At 40.6% G+C, this 20,057-nt stretch overlaps 1 protein-coding gene across 1 annotated transcript in view; it reads left to right on the top strand.

Annotated features, from left to right (window-relative positions):
• The window catches only part of ANKRD55 (ankyrin repeat domain 55), an 81,490-nt gene that overhangs the window by 30,399 nt on the left and 31,034 nt on the right, over positions 1 to 20,057 (top strand). The window contains exons 4-5 of the mRNA XM_010588147.2: positions 1,876 to 1,936; positions 13,539 to 13,667. Of these exons, the coding sequence (XP_010586449.2) occupies positions 1,876 to 1,936; positions 13,539 to 13,667 (190 nt within the window). The remainder of the gene's footprint in view (positions 1 to 1,875; positions 1,937 to 13,538; positions 13,668 to 20,057) is intronic.

Raw genomic sequence — 20,057 nt, 5'->3', positions numbered from 1 at the left:
TTTGTCACCTCGGCAGCAAATAATCAGACCATCCCCCTTATTTAAATTCCCTTTGTATTGTGTTTATCACTTAGGCAATATGAATGTTCCATCTTTATTTTGCTATTGTACTCAGTGATTTAAAACTTGGGGCTTTAGATGTTACCTCAGCTGAGAGATAATTTGATTGAAGAGGGGCTAAAGGTTTTCACTTCTTCTCAAATAATTCTTTTAAAAATAACTTCTGAATTCTATTCAATGTCTGCCTATACATTGTTCTTTCTCATATTAATGAGCATTCATTGATAAACTCATTCAGTACTGGGACAGGCTGCTCAGCCATATCTTGAACAGAACCTGGGCCATTTTTCTTTCCCTTGCCTGTTTCTGTCTCCAAGTATGATTTTGCTGTTTTTTGTAGTTCAGTTCCTCTAAAAGTTAAAAATTAACCAATGTTCCCCTTAGGACTGTGGAAAGACAAGTGATATTGATCTAAGTATGTCAGACAGGACAATACACCCGTCCAGCGACCAGGAACCAGGATGGCACCAGTCACCACCTGGGCTGATGAGATAATGACAGAAAAAGGTCAACATGTCTGAAGCATGACTACTGTGACCACACAGAGGGAGAACAGGCATTCCACAAGTTCCTAAAACCCATGTCCCCTTTCCTACAAAAACCTCCAGCTGGCCTCCAGTTCGAGGAGGCAGGTTTAGGAGGAGATCTTCTCTGTCTGTCTCCTATATATCAATATATAATAAAGCTCTTGCTACTCACTTCACCACTGTCTCAAGAATTGGCTATGTGCAGCAGGCAGCTCTAATTCATGAAATTGCGGTCATAGTACCTTTCCAATGGTTTCCAGGCTTGGCTGTTTACCAGAATTTCCTGAACAATTTTAAAGTATAAAAGCTTCATTCCTTCTCAGACCTTCTGATTCAGAAACCCCAGGTATAGATCCCAGGTATTTGCGGTTTTAAAGGTCTTCCCAGAGGATTCTGAGATGGAGCCAGGATTAAGACTTCTAGGGTTAAGCAGTCTAGAAGCAACACTTACTGTGGTCCACGTGTGCTCTAAATGCTTTATGCATATTAACCCATTTAATCCTCACACTGAGATATAAGGTGGGCACTTTTTATGACCCCCATAATACAGAACAGGAACCTTAGGCATTGAGAAGTTAAGTAACTTGCCTGAAGTCACAGAGCTAGTAAGTGGCAGGTCTGGGATGTAAACCCAGGCAGTCTGGCTTCAGAGTCTGGACCCCTAAGCACTATGCACAACTGCCTCTCACAGATGAAGTATCAACCTCAGGCAACTGAGTGTGGGGCCCAAGTGGGTAATGGCCTGAACTTGAGAATCATTAATAGTTGTTTCACACCAATGACTGTCATTTTATGCTTAGACACTTGCTTGTTTTACAAAGAATGAGCTAAATTGTAAATCCTGACTGCCCCCTGGTATAACCTGTGCATTTAAAATACATAGCAGGTGTACCTAGTGGTGAAGTAGGTTGAAAGCATTCTATGAATAAAGAAGAAGCACGAGAGGACTTTGATCATAAAATTCATGCAACATTTACATAGGTCTGATGAAGAAGATGAATCTAAAGATTCACTTGCTCCATTTCCTTTGGCCCCTCCAGGAGCACTAAGATGGAGAGAAGGTGGGAGAAGAAAAGACAAAGGTATTCCTCCTGCACGCCTTCTAACAAATCATACTGGCTCCTTTTCCATGAATCTTTTTCTCGAATAAACAGAAGGAACCCTTGCCTTCAGTTTGACAGCCAAGTTGGTGGCTTTCAACAGACTGGCATCTCTAACATTCTCATACAGACTCCAAGAACTCCGACTGCCTGATCTTTTGAACCACTTATCCTGTTTTTCCTTACAGGCTCCTAACAGTCCTGCTGCAACAGTCAAACCTCAGTGAGATTAATCATCAGGACAATGAGGTGAGCCTGCCCTCCCAGACAGCAGTAGGGGGAAAGAAGGAAATTTCTGTCTGGCTGTGCTTCCTGGTGTGGTCATCTCATAAACGTGCACGGAGGGGATGGAGCACAGTTTTGTGTTCTTACCCTATGTCTCCACTATTAATTCTCAGGCAGAAATTTATCCCCTGCTTAGGTATGGGTAGCTTCTAACGGGGAAGGACTGATTGCATTAAGCACTTAAGCATTTCTCATACCCCTGAAATTTGTGATTTTCTTCTGGTTATTGAGAAATAAATATTGCTCTCTCTCCTCTGTTCTTGAGGCTCAGAAATTTGGATAGCAAGCTATGGCTCCGAATGCTCTGTCTTTGAGTGAAAGATGACAAAGAGTAATTCTAAGTCACCTGCCACGTTATTAGTCCCAATGATTACAGTTGCTGGTTCCTTCATGTTGCAAAGACAATACTGGGGAAAACTTCCAAAAAAGACAATTGGGTACTCTTGAACAAAGTGCTAGAGGGAGCGTGGGTCAGACAGTAAGTAGAGCTACCCAAGAGTAACTTACCCACTGTGATTGAGTTGATACTGACTCATAGCGACCCCATAGGGTTTCCAAGGCTGTAAATCTGTACAGAAGTAGACTGCCACATCTTTCTCCTGCGGAGCCACTGGTGGTTTCAAACTGCCAACCTTTTGGTTAGCATTGCTATATCTACTTAATTCTTTTAAAAACAGTGCTAATTTTCATTAGCCAGCCTGATATATTTAACAAGCTTCTTAAAACTCATTTAAATACCTGGTTTTTAATGGAATTTTTCATAAATACAGTATATGCTTGGTTTGGCTTCATTTCACTACGAATGTTAGATAACATTAAGAAAGTCTGATAACATTAAAAATTCACGGGCCCAAAGATCCCAAATTACACTGTTTTCAAGGAAGCCAGCTGGCCATAGACAATAAAGTAGGGTAAGCCCCCTAACAACCTTCTCCTGGGCTGGGCTCCTCATCTTTCTTGAGCCTTCTGATGAAAGGCCACCCTCCACGCCAGAAAGTTCCTGCTTCACAGCCTGTGTCTGAGGTTGGACTGGCTTGGTGATCACACACTGCTTTCACTCCCCATGTCTTCAGCGGTTTAAAGCAAAACCCCAGAGGACTGCACTTTTTTGAACTTCTGCTTTAAAAAGGAGAACCAGAGACGAGGTAGCACACTCTGGACACTCTCTGTCCAGGCAGGGAACTTGAGCCATTGCAATTTATGTCAGCATATTGTGAACTTCTAGACTTCTGGCAAGTTGCCAACCACTTCCTCCACCTTCAACCCTGTCCTCACCAACCTCACTCCCACCCCTAAACTTAGTCTTATTGGAAAGGTGGCAAATTCAGTCATTCATAACCTAAGCTGAATTCTGCTTATAAATATCTGAATCCATCCACCCCTCAGCTGAACTAATACTCTTGAACAAAGAGAGTTCCTTATTTTTTCCCCACCTAACAAGGTCCCTGGCTGGTGGAAACAATGAAAGTAGACAAATCTTTCAAACAGTGATAATTATAAAACTTTTCAGATAATGAGGTAAATATTGGAAAAGTCCACGGTTCTCTTTCATGCAAAAGTGATCTCTTCAAGATTCCTTCTGCTATTACACCAACATTCTGATCAATTGGGTTTTAAGCTCAGAAAGTAGGCCCAGAAGAACAAGGGCTCTCAAAAAAATAAACTTCCTACCCAATGCTGCTGCTTCCCCTTTGATTCATGTCACAGAATGTCCGAAGCCCATTTGAACCCAATTGCTAATGCCTGCCTGTATTTTTCATCCAATGTAAATTTTTTTTATCATCGTTAGTATAAACCTAGTTATAGGTCTAGAAGCAAAGAGGGCTGATGGTGCTAGGTCCTGAGGAGAATAGCATTGTCTTGCAAGGCAAATACCTCAAAGGAGGCCATAACAGCTTCCTCAGGCAAACCAGGGTTAACCTCCTCAGGCAGGGATGAAAGAGCTGCTACTGATGGCAAAGAAGATTTAGCAGAATTCACAGGCTTCATGTTGCCAGCTTCATCAGGATCTGCCCATATGTCCCCATTCCAATTTGCAGGATCCCATCCTTCCCACTCAATACCCTCATTTTAATACTATACACCTGTGAGGTTGTGAATTCAATTTGTATTATAATTCAGCCACATATAGGATGAGACCCTGGGTTTGGTTTTCAGCAATGTTAGTTCTGTGGCTATAGAACATAGTTTTCTTTAAAGGCATGTATAGAAAAAAAAAAAATTTTTTTTTTTTTTTATAGAAACTTTCAGGTCATTTATGTGGCACTTGAGCGGGAATTTGAAGCACCGAGTTCATCTTTTTTTCCCCTACATTATCCAGTGAGATCAGTAGCAACCAGACAATGTCATTATACTCGTCAGTTTGACAAAAATGTTCTAAGGTATCAGATACATGGTCACCCAGAACCTTGTCTCTTATAAGTATCTCATTAGGAGTATCCAACGGTGATATTTTGCATATCTCTATTGCCACATCACACCATGGACTATTACTGCCCTCTTTTAGTACTAGAAATAGAGTCATTAGTGCCTTTAAATCTAATTTAAAAACTAATTTCAGAAACCTCAGAACCAATTCAGAAAACACATATTTAAGATTGTTCCTCTAAAACCACTTTTGGTATCAAAATCTGTGTTAGTGTTCTCCAGAAAAACAGAACCAACAAGAGATAGATAGATGATAGATAGACAGACAGATAGATAGATATAGATAGATGGATGGTAGATAGATAGATACAGAGACCTACATAGATACTGATATTGATAGCCATATATATACATGGAAAAAGAGAGGTTGTGTCCACAGGCCAGCAGGCTGGAAATCCTGGCAGGATGTCTATTTATAGTCCCTGGGTAGAATACTTCTCTCTTGAGAAACCTTAGTTTTTTTGTTTTTAAGGACCTCAACTGATGAGATAAGGCCTGCCCACGTTATGGAGGACATTCTGCTTTGCTTAAGGTCAACTGATTTAAATGTGAATCACTTGCATCTATCTTCATTGCAACAGTTGGCTAGTGTTTAACCAAATAAAAGGCACCACAGTCCAGCCAATTTGGCACATAAAATTAACTCTTGCAGTGTCTTTTTTTGTATAGAAATTTAAAAATATGATATAATGAAAATGATCATTCTTGTATGCTACTGTTTTGCCTTTGGTATCTTTTTAAAGAAAGCTCTCCCTACCCCTCAAGGACTTAGTTATATTATGCTATATTTTCTTTAAGCTTGTTACAAGATTTCTTCTTTTAATTTGGATCCATTTCTAAACTTTCTGTTCTGTTGCAATGATCTTGTTTTTTCCTATCTCATTAACCATATTGTTTAATTATAATGTGACTTATTTTGAAGCTATCCACACTGCAGGCTTTAACACTGTAGGAAAGGCCAGATGGGTCAGATTGCCCTTTGCACTTCTGTTCTTTAAATCAGGACCTTAGGAGAATCACTGAGACATTATAACTACAAAAAACAAAAACCAAACCTGCTGCTGTAGAGCCGATTCCGACTCATAACAGAGAGTTAACAAATTGCTGAACTCCTGGAATCTGATCTCTCATTTTAGCTTTGACCAACGAGCACCCTGTGCATTTTTCCAGAGAAGCACACTTATGCATGGCATTTAGGATATATTTTCATTCTATATTAAAAGCATGTTTTAATATAAGTAGTTTTTATGAGCTATTTGACAATACAAACTTCAAGTATAACAGCACTTTTGAGAAAATAAATCCAAGTTCCAAAAACAGATGTGAACTTTTGGACCCAGTTCTTAGTACTAATTCCACTTACCACATTCCTAAAACATAACCAGGAGCTAAGATTACGCACTGTAAAGGCAAGATCAAAAGAAATAATCTCTGACTCTAGAAATATTCTTACTTTACAGTTAGCAAAAGGTAAAATAATAAAAGAAAAATTTTAAATGTACCAGAATTTTTTTTTAATTAATACCTTGGAATGAAGTAAGGTCTCTACTAAAGAACCCTCACCTCTTCACCTCCTACCTCCTCCCCATAATTTTGTAGAAGCAGGCCATGTCTTTTTCATCTAGGGATCGATCCTAGACTCTTGCTCAGTAACTTGCACATAGCAGAAGCTCAGATGAAGATGTTAAATTAAATTCAAGAAAAAACAATATAATTTTATGGCCTTTGTTTTGTTGGCTCAGCTCAATTACCCACTTTATTCACCAGATTTGGCTCCAGGTGATTTTTAGTTATTTTCAAAATCTACTCTCAAAAAATAAGATTTCGTACCACTTAGGATCCTCAGAAAATATATTGTAGACTATAGAGCAGTTGTCCTTATCCTTTTTTGTGACATGGGCACCTTTAGCATGCTGGTGAAGTCTATGGACCCCTTCTCAGAATAATGCTTGAGATTACATGAAGTAAAATACATAGGACTACCAAAAAAAGCAATTATATGGAAATATAGTTACCAAAATATCTTTTAAAAACAAATTTGTCATATAGTAATACTGTATACAAGGTTTTTTTTGTTTGTTTGTTTTTTAGTTCATTAAATAAGAAGATTTAGTGTTAGGTCCAATAACTACTGTAGTTCTGAAGTAGTCATACATGTAAACAGTATTTTGAGATTTTGCAATAACTAACCCACCCACTGCAATCACTAATGTGATATGAATATATCTGTGATTTATATTGGTAGCAAAGTCATAGGTACCACTAGTACTGATGTGAGTTGTCCTCTATTTTCGTAATTGAAGAAGATGCTAAATTTCAGTTAGAAGACAGAGAACATACGGATGTAATTTATTTCTCCGAGCCAAGTACACATAACACATAAGTCTCATCCATGGAAAAGAACCCCTGCTGTAGAGGTAATTTTGAAACAAATCTTCCAAAAACATTTTGAGCAACAGCAGCCTGAGTGGAATATAACCTTTTAAGGTGATCTACTTGGAAACAAAACAAAACATTTTCTTCATTCAACAGATATTTATTAAGCACCATCCATGTCTCCTGCAGGCTTGGTCCCTGCTCTAACAGAGCTTGCCATTTAGTGAAGAGTATAGACGTTCTGTTTTGTTTTAAAAAAAAAAAAAAAAGAAATATTATAACAACTTAGGCCCCTGTTCTAAAGACTTTGTTTTATAAGCTTGTTCTTGTTAGAATGCGCTTCTGTACTCCTATGACCCAAGTTCATTTTATTTCTTTCCTTGTACTTGTGTTTCATTCAAATTATGAAAACCTCCATTCCCAAGAATTTTATTTTTTTATGTCAAATACATTATTTTGATAATTATTATAGGGAGAAAGTGGGAGCTTTTAAAGGTATAATTATTAGTAGTAATTATTCTCGTTGCCCTAAAATCCAACCTTAGATTATTTTTGGTCTATGATTATAATTTTTGGCCGTGTGATGTGTACTGTTTATCTAACCAGATTAGAAACTCCAAAACAAAGACAATGAATTAATTTACCAATTTTTCTGATCAATGACTATAAAGTTTTTTCTCAAATAAAAATAAAAGAACACAGCTGAACGACTACACTTCTGACACCACCCACTCTTTTAAAAATCTCTTAAAGTACATCACTTGTTCCAATTTTTTGTCTAGGGCAGACCATCTATAACTTTTACCCAGGTGGACCTATGCGGTTGGGGAATGAATAGTATGTGAGTCTTAAAAAATCAACAAGACCCAAGCTGGACTCCTGTGAACCTCTTATCTAGAATTGTTTTGCTGGTTTCTCAGCCACCTGCTAAAATTCTAGCCCCCACTTCACCAAGGCGATGGATGCACCAAGCCAACATTTCTTCCTTTGTGTCTTCCAGTATCGGCTGGAGCCATTCTAAAAAAACAGTTCTGAAACATGAAACCTGCTAAGCACTAAATCAGATTTCTGCTTCAGAAAACACAAAAGCTACAGGGGGTTTTGGGGGAAAAAAAAAAAAAGTTCTGAGAAGCTCATGAGACTGGTAAGCCTTTAACTGAAATTGTGGTGGCACAGGCTCAAGGCGCAGAATTACTCATCTGCAGAAGGGTGCTGTTCCAAAGCAACCCTACTGTGCACCCAGCAGTTACCACATAGATTTAACTCTGTTAGCAAACTCAAAATGGATCCAAAGTTACCTAAAACTTAACATTTCCCTTCAAAATCTTTTGGAGATCTTATTTTCTTGGCTGAATGTGAGTTACTCTTTACTCTTTGGGCCAATATTTTTTGCTTTTCCAAAAAGTAGATGTCTTAGTTACCTAGTGCTGCTGTAACACAGGTACCACAAGTGGGTGGCTTTAAAAAACAGAAACTTTTTTTTCTCACAGTTCTGGAAGCTAAAAATACAAATCAAGATCTCAGCTGTGTCAATTCCTTCTTTGTCGGAGCACCAGGTGATCCTTGGTTCCTTTGCTTGTAGACAATCCGCACGTCTTCTGTTTTCCCTTGTATGTGGTATCTCTGTATCTAATCTGCTCTCTAAAAATAACTCAGAAGTGATTAGATTTAGAACTCACCCTTCTTGAGTATGATCTAATTAATATAGCAAAGAAAACTCTATTTCCAAACAGGATTATATCCACAGGTTTAGAGTCTAGGAAAGAAATAACATAGGGTTCTTACACATATTTACGGGGAGCATGATTCAGTCCATAAAAGTGGAACTCTCCTGTCACCAGGGCCATGTAGGTATTTGTTGCAACATGTCTTCAGGTGGCTTGTAGTCCTTAGATGCTTTGAAGGCCCAGTTGAGTCTTCAACGAACTATAAGGAAACAGCTGGTAAGAAAGGTCTTCACAGTTCAGGTATAATTGTCTTTCACCCAACAGACTCTGATATGCTATACTCCCTGAGTCCAAGGCATTCTTGATAATTTTCAATTCACTAATTAATTCATCCAGTGAATATTTCTGGAGCCCTTAGTATGTATGCTCAGCACAGTGGGGCATACCATGATGAATATGCCCCCAGCCCCTCTGTTTAAGTGCATCACAGCTTAGTAGTGATCTCTGTCACTGCTCAGGACAGATGTCAGTTTCCAAGCTTGAAGAATGTCCCTTAAATAGTCATCAGAATCTCAGCAAAACAGAACTACTGCAATGCCTGCAGCTCAACAGAAGCTGAAGGAAGGAGAAAGAGGCAGTTGTAAGAAAAAGTTTCCAAATAAAGTGTATCATGCAATACACAAGAGCTGAACTTCAGCTGACTTCAAAAGTTTTGGTTTTCATATTACTAACTGTAAGAGGATTTGTTTTTATTTCTCATTAGCCCAATTGAAAAAAATAGCAACAGGAAATTTCCTCTGACTTGAGTGAAGGTTGGCAACCTGTTTATATTATGAAATTCTTTTGAGAACTAATTCAGAGCTTTATTTGGGGCCATTTAGAGGACAGTCAGTTATTTCTAGTAGTGCTCCCAGATTCCAGGGGAAGAGGAGTGGGACAGGAGGACAATGTATGTATAATTCAATACCTTACAAAAATAAGTATTTGCCAGCTGCACTTTTAGGAAGAGCCTAGAAGCGATGCCAAATGAAAGAAATAATAACATACGATGGCAACCCTTACGATTGTGAGAATAGTCATTCTAGGAAGTGAGAAAACCCTGAATCACAAAGAAAAGATTTTTCCAGCATTCGAGTTAATTCTCAAAATGAAAGTCTACAAGTATAACAATATGGATAGAGCATTTTTCTCCAAAGTTAGAGACTTGGACTCATATTTAGTCAATGAATGGCCTTAGGCAAGTTACTTAACTTGCCCTTGTTTCAGTTTCCTCACCTGTAAAAGGAGCCTTAAAATACCTACCCCTGAGGACTGCTGTAAAGATTCAATGAGATAACATATATAAAGCTCTTGGCACCAGGTAGGTTCATAAAAAAAATGTTAATGCATCTCCCTGCCCTACTCCTTTGCCAAAATATGCAGAAGTTAGATTTGTGTGTGTGTGTGTGAGTGTGCGTGTGCGTGTGCGTGTGCGTGTGCGTGTGCATGTGTGTGTGTGGGGGGGAGGGGCCGTTTTATTTTTAAGAGAAAAATTCTTGAAGCCTAGCAACTGTGTTTAGGAGATAAGAATTAACATTACATAACCGCAGTTTAATTTCACAGCCACATTTTCACACTGAATATCTCACATTCCTAGAGAGTATCTCCTGCTATCTACCTCTCCTTTTGACAGAAGTACAAAAGACAAGATAATTTGGAGCACTTGTCAAAAATTCTAATAGGTTTCAATTGATGAGTTGGTAACAATGATCCTATCAGAGAAGTTCATTCTCTATAAAGGAAAAGTCACGTTCTGCTTTTCCTCCTTGTGTGTGATTTCAAAAAGCAGTCAAGTTTTATTAAAAAAAAAAAAAAAAAGTAAGAAGTCATTTATTTATTCAGTTAATAAATATATGTTAATTCAATATATGTTTACTTAGCATCTACAATGTGCCTGGCCCTTGTCTAGGCTCTAGGGATTGAGACAGGCAGACAAGAGCCCTGCCCTCATGAAGCTTAGACTCCAGTGGCTTCAACATTGACTTAGTGTTGTTAACCCTGAATACTGGTGGCGTTTCTTGATAAAGTCAATGACTCTGAAGCAAATGGATTCAAACGTGGGAAAAAGTTAATTCATTAATAGTAAAATGAATCTACTTCCCTTGAGTTCAGATTTCTAACCCAGTGGGCCAAATTAAAAAAGGAAAAGGACCTATTGAAATACACTGAGCTATTCTGAATCCCAAGTAAATATTCAGCTATCCGGATAAGAACAAAAAGTTCCACTCCTTTTTGACCCACATTCCTTTCCGTATGTGGCCAATTTCTTGAAATATCCTCTAAAAGTATCTCAGGAGGTTTGGCGTTATATAGCATTTGAAACTTGAAGCTTGAAAACAGACCTTAATTAAATGGTTTAAAATACGGAATTGGTCAAAGGGAATTTAACATTTAAATCTCAGTCTCACTTGACAAAATCCAAATGCCACACAAACCTCAAACCCTAGATTCAGTTCTGTGCTCATTTATAGCCTTGGGAACTTTTCTAGAACTCAGCTTCCTTTTCTATAAGATGGAGACCTGGCTAACTGCTATATTAAACAACTCAAAATCTCAGTGGCCTGACATAATGAAAGCTTATTTCTCACTAGTATGATAATGCAAAACTGACTGGCGGAGTGGTCCTCTTCTGCCTCACTAATCAGGAACCCAGGTTGTTTCAATCACATGGTTCCAGCATCTTCTACAGCCTTGTCCTCCTCTGCATTCAGCTGACAAATGAGGAAGGAAAAAAGGCATGGAGGAGGGACAGACAGGAGGGGTTTTGTTTTATAGACCAGGCCTCTCTGCCTGTGGCTTCCATCCTTTCCGTCCACATGTCAGTGGTCAGAACTCAGTCATGTCGCCACACCTAACTGCACGGAGGCTGGGAATGTAGTCTTGCTGTGTGCTCTGGAGGAAGAGGAAATGGACTTTGATGGACACAGAGCAGGCTTCTCCACAGTACTTAATCCAGAAGGTCGTTTGGAGGATTAAATGAGAATACATATTGGAACTCACAGAAGTCTCAGCCTCAATAAATATTAGCTCTGAACTTTTATCACTGCATTCCCAACTAGGCTGAGGCCTATCTCCTTCACTTAGCTCATCTTGGATAAAATAAGGAAGGCCAGTTTAGTGATGCCTATCTTTATGTTATCTGCAGGGATAACATAAAGCTGCCCACACTGTTTGTCTCCAACAGACTACAGATCTTTACGAGGCATCTTAAGCAGCAGTCAACTTAGATATACTTCCTGTAATTGAGAGGACTGGGCAAGGAAGAGAGCCCATCTCTTGGATCACCTTTTTCCATTTTATCATTAAATTTTGCCTAAGGTGTGTGACCTTAAGCCCTGAAAGAAGTGGGGAGTCACCAGTGCGGAGTCATTCAGATCTGTTCTCCAAGCTGCCATGGAGTTATTTCTTTTAAACAATGTAAATCGGATCATGTCAGCTTTAAATCCTTCAGCATTTTGTTGAATTTAGGATAAAACCCAAATGCCTATAGAGAAGAAGTCCTGGTGGTGCAGTGATTAAGCACTCAGCTGCTAATCGAAAGGCCAGTGGTTTGAACACACCAATCACTCCACGGGAGAAATGCGTGGCAGTCTGCTTCTGTAAAGAAGCAGTTCTCTATGCCACTGTATGGGGCAGCTCTGCCCTGTCACATGGGGTCACTACGAGCTGAAATTGACTTGACAGCCATGGGTTTGATTGGCTTGACTGGCCTTAAACAGGGTTGGTTTTCCCATCCCATACTCCTGGGATCAACCTCTGCCTCTCTCTCTCTCACTCTTCCCCTCATATTCCTCTTTTCCTCTCCCATTTCATTCATTTATTCATTCAACAGCTATTTACCTATCTTCTGTTCTAGAAGCTGGGGATACAGTGGTAAAACGAAGTCCCTGCCCTCGTGGAGGGAGGTTACATTTTAGTGTGATCCCAGTCACAGGTGCCTTCCTTGGACATACCTTTCCATGCCTTCATGACTGGTAATTGCTGTTCCCTTTGCCTGGAACCAGGAATTCCAACTGGTTCTTCCTGGTCCAATCATGGCCGGGCACATAAAACCAGAACAGACTTGAATTTTTTTAATTTGGCTGAACCAGGACCACAACCAGAATGGGAAAAATTACAGGTCAAAGCCCTGCAGGAAACTTAATCTGCCTCTTGAAAAACAAGGGCTTCATCCACATTACGTAGCAACCAAATCTCTTCCCCGTCAGATTTTGTGCAAAGTCAGAAACAAGGGTGCCCCCTCAAAGATGGTGGCCATCTGTGCTGCTTTGAATGTGTGTCACTCTCCTCAGTCCTGGCAATAATCCAGTCTCATGCATCAGGCTCCTGAAGGTGCTCACTACATCTCTTCCAAATCTCCCATTCCAGGGCTTCAACCCATAATTCTTCCCATTCTGATTATGATTCCAGATCACCCAAATTTTAAAAATTCAAGTCTGTTTTGGTTTCACTTCATCGGCATTGACTGAACCATTTCTAGCCCTGCCTAGAACACTTTTTCTTCAGCTCTTATCACAGAAGCCTATCTAGAGCAGCCCCCTGCCCTGTAGTTACTCTCTATCATAGCACCCTGCAGGAGTCCTTCACAGCATTTATCAATCTGCAAAATCATTTGGCTCATTCCTATGCATTTATTAACTGCCTCTACTAGAATATGAGGCAAGGATCTTGTTTATCTTATTCACTATTGTATCCTCAATACCTATTTAAAAAAATTTTTTAAACCATTGCCTTCCAGTGCATTCTTACTCATAGCGACCCTATAGGACAGAATAGAACTGCCCTATGGGGTTTCCAAGGAGTAGCTGGTGGATTCAAACTGCCAAACTTTTGGTTAGCAGCCTAAACTCTTAACCACTGTACCACCAGAGCTCTTAACACCTACAGGCTTTGAAAAAAGCAGAAGCTTAATAAATATCTGTTGAATGAATGAATGAACAAACAAACTAAGGAGCAGCAGCTATCTGGTGATGGCCCCAGATGTGAGCAAGTTGTGACCTTGTTTCCTTCCTGATAGCCTGTGCTCATCTCTGCTCTCTCCAATTGTGGTTTTGTAGGGAATGACACCACTCCACTGGGCAGCTTTCCACAACCAGCCTCAACACACCCAAATGCTGCTGAAGAAGGGGGCAGACCCCACCCTTGTGGATAAAGACTTTAAAACAGCTCTCCACTGGGCAGTCCAGGTGAGAAACTGACCAGATTAAATGGTGTAAAGCAGTGTTAACAATTCTCCGAGTTATGTAAGGCATGAAGGATGAAATTATCAAAGTACAAGGCTTTGATTTGGAAATTTTAAGTATGAGAGAGCAAGTAAGATTCACTCTGCCCTTCTTCCCCTCTTTCATATCCTGATGGGGCAACAGCAAGCCTGCACTTTGGAGGACTTGTAGAAAAGAAATCCTGTCAAGATACAGAGAGGAGTAGTTCTAGAATATCAGGTGAAGCCTGCCTCGCTGGCTCTTACACACACACACACACACACACACACACACACACCCCTCTCACTCTCGCTCTTGCTCTTTCTCCATTATAATGTTTGCTACTGGCTCACAGTGTCCCAGGACAAATCTTCTAAGAATCACTGGGAAAATCCCTTCAAAGTCTCTGGACTGTGACCCTCTCCTTCCTTCCAAATCCTCCAAAGCAGGGCCAGTGCAGCTGATCCTGAATTCTGTGCTGAAAAATGAAAATAGTGGCTTGTTATCCTACAACCCTGTTACAGAAGGGAGTCTATGTCAGTATACACAACCTAAGAAATCAGAATAACCCCAAGAAATCGATAGTCCAAAGAGGGTAAAACTTAGAATAAGGTCAAAGAATGATAGTAGCTACCATGCATTGAAGTGCTTTCTATTTACAAGGGGAATTATTAACTAAAAGTTATCTACTCCTTTCTTCAGGGGAGAGCAGTGGTGTGCATCTTTTCAACAAACACACTGGCCCACTCTTCCTTTGGATGGCTTTAGCATAGGCATGACCACCGTTTATTTCATCAGCCCAGCAGAGACGTCCTTTCTGAACTGCTGCCAAGCTCCTGGGGGGAGTAGTTTCTGCCCATGTTGACAGTGGTTTTGCTCAAGTGTTTTCACGTGCCAAGCACAGCAGAGGCAGGCACCTGGGACTTTCAGGGTTGACACATGTGTCTAATGTGAGGGGAAAACAGAAGCCATTTGGAAACTGCTCTGTTTTTGTCCCTTCAACTTTGGCTTCAGCTACTCTTTACCAGGGCCAGCCCTGGGCAAATCTTGTTTTTGCTGTCTCAACCTGTCCTGAACACCCTACGTAATCACCTTCCCTGCCCCCATCACTGCAAATCTCTGTGCAGGCCCAGTCCCCTGTTGCTACCCTCTGGTTGGTCAGAGGTCACTACTATAGCAGCATCCCCAGTACAACCTAGCTGGACTCCCAAGAAGAGCCCCATGTGTCTTGGTTCCCTGCTGAGGTGAGGGTAGCATCAGAGTCAAGGCTTTATTGTATAATTACCTTCATCAGTGCTGCATTCCGAGTCCATACATCTGGGAGAGGCCAATGTGGGTGTATTCTGAAAACTCTCCCTAGGTAATTCTGACTGACATGTCTTCTCTGCTCCCCCTTTCTCCATCACACCCTTAATCTAGAGCTAGTGCTGTAGGCCAAAGGTTCCAAGCCTGGCCTTGTAACAGAGTTACTGGCAATGCTTGTACAACTACAGATTTCCCAGACCCCACTCCAGACCTTCTGAGTTGGGCTCTCCAAGGGTGGGAACTCCCTGTTCTTATCCTCCCTCCAAGAGGCATTTTGGTAAAGTCATAAGAAGAACATACCAAACTCAGAAACTCTGAATTTGCAATGAAAGATCTGGGTTTGATCTGAGGAAAGTCATTAATACTTGCTTGGCTTAACTATCAGTGAATCTTTGAGGTTTGAATGGCACCATTCATGTGAAAGTGCTGCTTAGTAGGCTGTGTAATCGGAAGAGATTACACATTTTGATTATGGTTCCTGATTTCCTCCATGAAAACTTAGCTATCATACCATGTATCTTAGTTATCTAGTGCCACTATAACAGAAATACCGCAAGTGGATGATTTTGTTAAAGATAAATTTATTCTTTCACCGTCTAGGAGGCTAGAAGTCTGAATTCAGGGTGCCAGCTCCATGACAGGGCTTTCTCTCTCTGTCAGCTGTGGGGGAAAGGTCTTGTCATCAATCTTCCCTTACTCTAGGAACTTCTCAGCGCAGGACCCCAGGTCCAAAGAATGGGTGCTCCCACCTCTACTTCCTCAGTGGTATGAGGTCCCCATGTCTCTCTGCTTGCTTCTTTTATATCTCAAAAGAGATTGGTTTAAGACACAACCTAATCTTGTAGATTGAGTCTTGCCTCATTAACATAACTGCCAATAATTCCACTTCATTAACATCATAGAGGTAGGATTTACAACATATAGGAAAAATCACAACTGATGACAAAATGGTGGATGTCATTGATTGAATTGTGTCCTACCAAAATATCTGTCAATTTGGCTATGCCATGATGCCCACTATTATGTGATTGTCCACCATTTTGTCATCTGATATGATTTTCGTATGTGTTGTTAATCCTATCACTATGATGTTAATGAGATGGATTATTGGCAGTTATATTCATGAGATCTACAAGATTAGATTGTGTTTTAAGCCAATCTCTTTTGAAGATATAAAAGAGAGAAGCAAGCAGAGCGATATAGGGAGCTCATACCACCAAGAAAGCAGCATCCTTTGGACCTGAGGTTCCTGTGCAGAGAAGTTCCTAGTTCAGGGGAGGACTGATGGCAAGGATCTTCCTCCAGAGCCAACAGAGAAAGTCTTCCCCTGGAGCTGACACCCTGAATTTGGACTAAATTCTGTTTGAATTTGAATAAATTTTTGTTTGTTAAAATCATCCACTCGTGGTATTTCTGTTACAGCAACACTAGATGACTAAGACAGTGGACAGCCACACAATGCTGGGAATCATGGACTAGCCAAGCTGACAAACATTTTTTGGGAGGAACACAATTCAATCCGTAATACCATGTCTTCATATTCTTTCTCCCTAAGAAGTCATACAGGTTTTAGCTGGCTACAATGATTCTCAACCCTGTCTACGCATTGGAATCACATTAGAGCTTTTAAACTATACTGATTCCCAGGGTCTACACCCTTAGATTCTGATTCATTTGGTCTGAATGGGGCCCAGGCATCAGTATTTTTTAAAGTTCCTCCTCCTCTCCGGAGATTGTACTGAATAGCTAGGATTGAGAGCCACTATGATAAATGAATTCACATTCCCAAAACTAAACCCTGTTGAGTCAATTCTGACTTATATTGACTCTATAGGACAGAGTAGAACTTCCCCATAGTGTTTCCAAGCAGTGGCTGGTAGCTTTGAACTACTGATCTTTTGATTAGCAGCCATGCTCTAAATCACTGTGCCACCTGGGCTCCAAATTCCCGTTAATGGATGCTAATTCCTAACACATGTATAAAATTGTGAAAAATAGGAATTCCAGAACACTTAATTGTGCTCATGAGGAACCTGTACGTAGATCAAGAGACAGTTGTTTGGACAGAACAAGGTGATACTGCATGGTTTAAAGTCAGGAAAGGTATGTGTCAGGGTTGTATCCTTTCACCATACCTCTTCAATCTGTATACTGAGCAAATAATCTGAGAAGCTGGACTATATGAAGAACAGGGCATCAGGATTGGAGGAAGACTCATTAATAACCTGCGACACACATATGACACAACCTTGCTTGCTGAAAGTGAAGAGGAGTTGAAGCACTTACTGAAGAAGATCAAAGACCATAGTCTTCAGCATGGATTACACCCCAACATAAAGAAAACAAAAACGCTCACAAATGGACCAATAAGCAACATCATGATAAATGGAGAAAAGATTGAGGTTATCAAGGATCCACAATCAATACCCATGGAAGCAGCAGTCAAGAAATCAAAACACGCATTGCATTGGGCAAATAGGCTGCAAGGGATCTTTTTTAAGTGTTGAAAAGCAAAGACGTCATCTTGAGGACTGATGTTGGCCTGACTCAAGCCATGGTGTTTTCAATCACCCCCCAGGGGTACAAAAGCTGGACAATGAATAAGGAAAATCGAAGAAAAATTGACACCTTTGAATTGTGATATTGGCGAAGACTATTGACTATACCATGGACTGCCAAAAGAACAAACAAATCTGTCTTGGAGGAAGTACAACCAGAATGCTACTTAGAAGCAAGGCTCTCAAGAATGCATCTTGCATACTTTGGACATGTTGTCAGGGGAGATCAGTCCCTGGAGAAGGACATCATGCTTGGCAAACTACAGGGTCAGCAAAAGAGAGGAAGACCCTCAACGAGATGGATTGACACAGTGGCTGCAACAATGGGCTCAATCAAGCATAACCACAATTTTGGGCATGGTTCAGGGCCAGGCAGTGTTTCATTCTGTTGTAAATAGGGTCACTATGAGTCAGAACCAACTCGACAGTACCTAACAACAATACCTTATCTAGAGGAGTCCTGGTGGGGCAGTAATTAAGAGCTTGGCTGCTAACTAAAAGGTCAGGGGTTTGAACCCATTTACTAGCCGCTCTGCAGGAGAAAGATACAACAGTCTGCTTCCGTAAAGATTTATAGCCTTGGAAATTCTATGGGTCAGTTATACTCTTTCTATACGGTCGCTATGAGTCGGAATCAACTTGACAGCAATAGGTAATACCTTACCTACTCCTACTTAAGATGTCCGCGTATTGACCGTGATTTTTTGTAAGCGTAATGCCTTACTTATTTATTTACTCAATGACTTAAATATTTCTTGAACACCTACTACGTGACACTGAGGGCACAAAGATTAACAAGACAGGTCCCTTCTAGAACCGCTATAATCACATGCAATAGTGTGTGTGTGTCTGCAACATTTTTGTGGGGAAGAAGTCCACATCTTTCTTAATTACTCAGTGAGGATCGGTTACGACCCCAAAAGATTAAGAATCATGGCTCTGGAGGAATACTGCACTCTCTCCCTTCCTTGCAGTTTAGCAGTAAAACTCAGACATAGTGTATTCTGCCCTTTACACTGCAAAGAAGACTAAGGGTAATTCCAAATATTAGTTGAAAATATTATTATAGTTGCCTTCTTTAGTCTTCTTGTTCATGTATAACACAGGACCAGCTTTGTGCTCCTTTTAAAGGTTTTTTGTTTTTTTTTTTGCATAAATGGTCTATTTTCCATTGTCATTTATTCCTTTTATTGAACACTCTGATTTGCTCTTGGACCACACGATGAGACTGCATTTAAGTCTATAGAATTTTGAAATAACAAAACTTCTATATCTGACCCAGATAACCAAAGCAATATCGGGTTTCTAAAATAAACTGAGTTTGACTTTGGGTCCCATTTCTCAGATCCATTGGTACCTGGTGGTCCTCTCCAATGCACCCACCATCCCCTTTCACCCTATCCCATCCTAATAAGAAATCTCACTGCTCTGCTATCCCTGGGCCTCCAACATTGAGCAAAGCCCCTGTCCACAGCACAATCTCCCTATTCGGAATCCCAGTCTGGTAGGGGTGAGTTCTTGCCTGTCTGTGATGACACCAACTAATCAGGAGTCTACACAGCCTCCTCTCTCTCTCTCTCTTTCTCTGTGCTTTGTCTCCCTTCCTCAACACTGCAAAAGTTTGGTCAACAATCCTTTTATCAGCTCCTTTGGCTTCAACTACTATCCAGCTCAGAAGATCATCAGATCAATAACTCAAGCTTTGATCTCTCTCTTGAACTCTGGGCCTAAATTTCCAGCTCTACTGAAATATCCCCCACACTATCCACAGACACTCCAAATGCAGCATGTTCAAACTGAATCCATGATCTCTCCTTCCCTTCATATTCTCATCCTCCCAGTAGCCCAAGCCAAAGACCTCAGTATGGTCTATGAGTACTCCTTCGTTATCACCCTTCGCATCCAGTTGGCTATCAAGAACTCTCAATTCCACCTCTTTATATCTCTCATCTCTGTCTCCTTCCTATCCTCACTGTATAGGCCAAGGTCCCAGCAGCTAACAGATGACACTTGAATGGGAGCAATAAAAGAGCTATTTTCATAGGTGTGGGCAGGGTTTAAGAACAATTCAAGACTAGCAACGGCAGGTTGCTATTAGTATATATAAGCCTAAAAGGGCATGGGGAGAGAGCTGTTACTTTTTACTACAAAAAGTGTAATTGTAGGAGAGGCCTCCAGGCTAGCTATAATCTTTGGTAGAAGAAACTGTCACTACCAAATTGCACCCCAGAAGAGAGAAAATGGAATAAATATCCTAATCTTTCTTTCCTCCTACTTCCTTCTCATTTCAGTGTCTCCCATTGGCCAAACCCAACCAGAAGCCAAAGGGCAAGGCATCCCATTTGAGGCAGTCCGTAGGATGTCAAAGGATAGACAGCAGGGTGTAAAATGATGGAGCATAAACCTAAAAGGGCAACTGGAGACAATTTAACACACCCACCATCACTTCCTTAGATCAAGCTTCCATCATCTGCCACTTGAACAGTCGTGGTAGCTGGTATTCCTGCTTTGA

This window comes from Loxodonta africana, chromosome 2 (genome assembly GCF_030014295.1).
Source record: "Loxodonta africana isolate mLoxAfr1 chromosome 2, mLoxAfr1.hap2, whole genome shotgun sequence".
NCBI classification, from domain to species: domain Eukaryota; kingdom Metazoa; phylum Chordata; class Mammalia; order Proboscidea; family Elephantidae; genus Loxodonta; species Loxodonta africana.
This window is presented reverse-complemented; position numbering and strand designations above follow the sequence as displayed.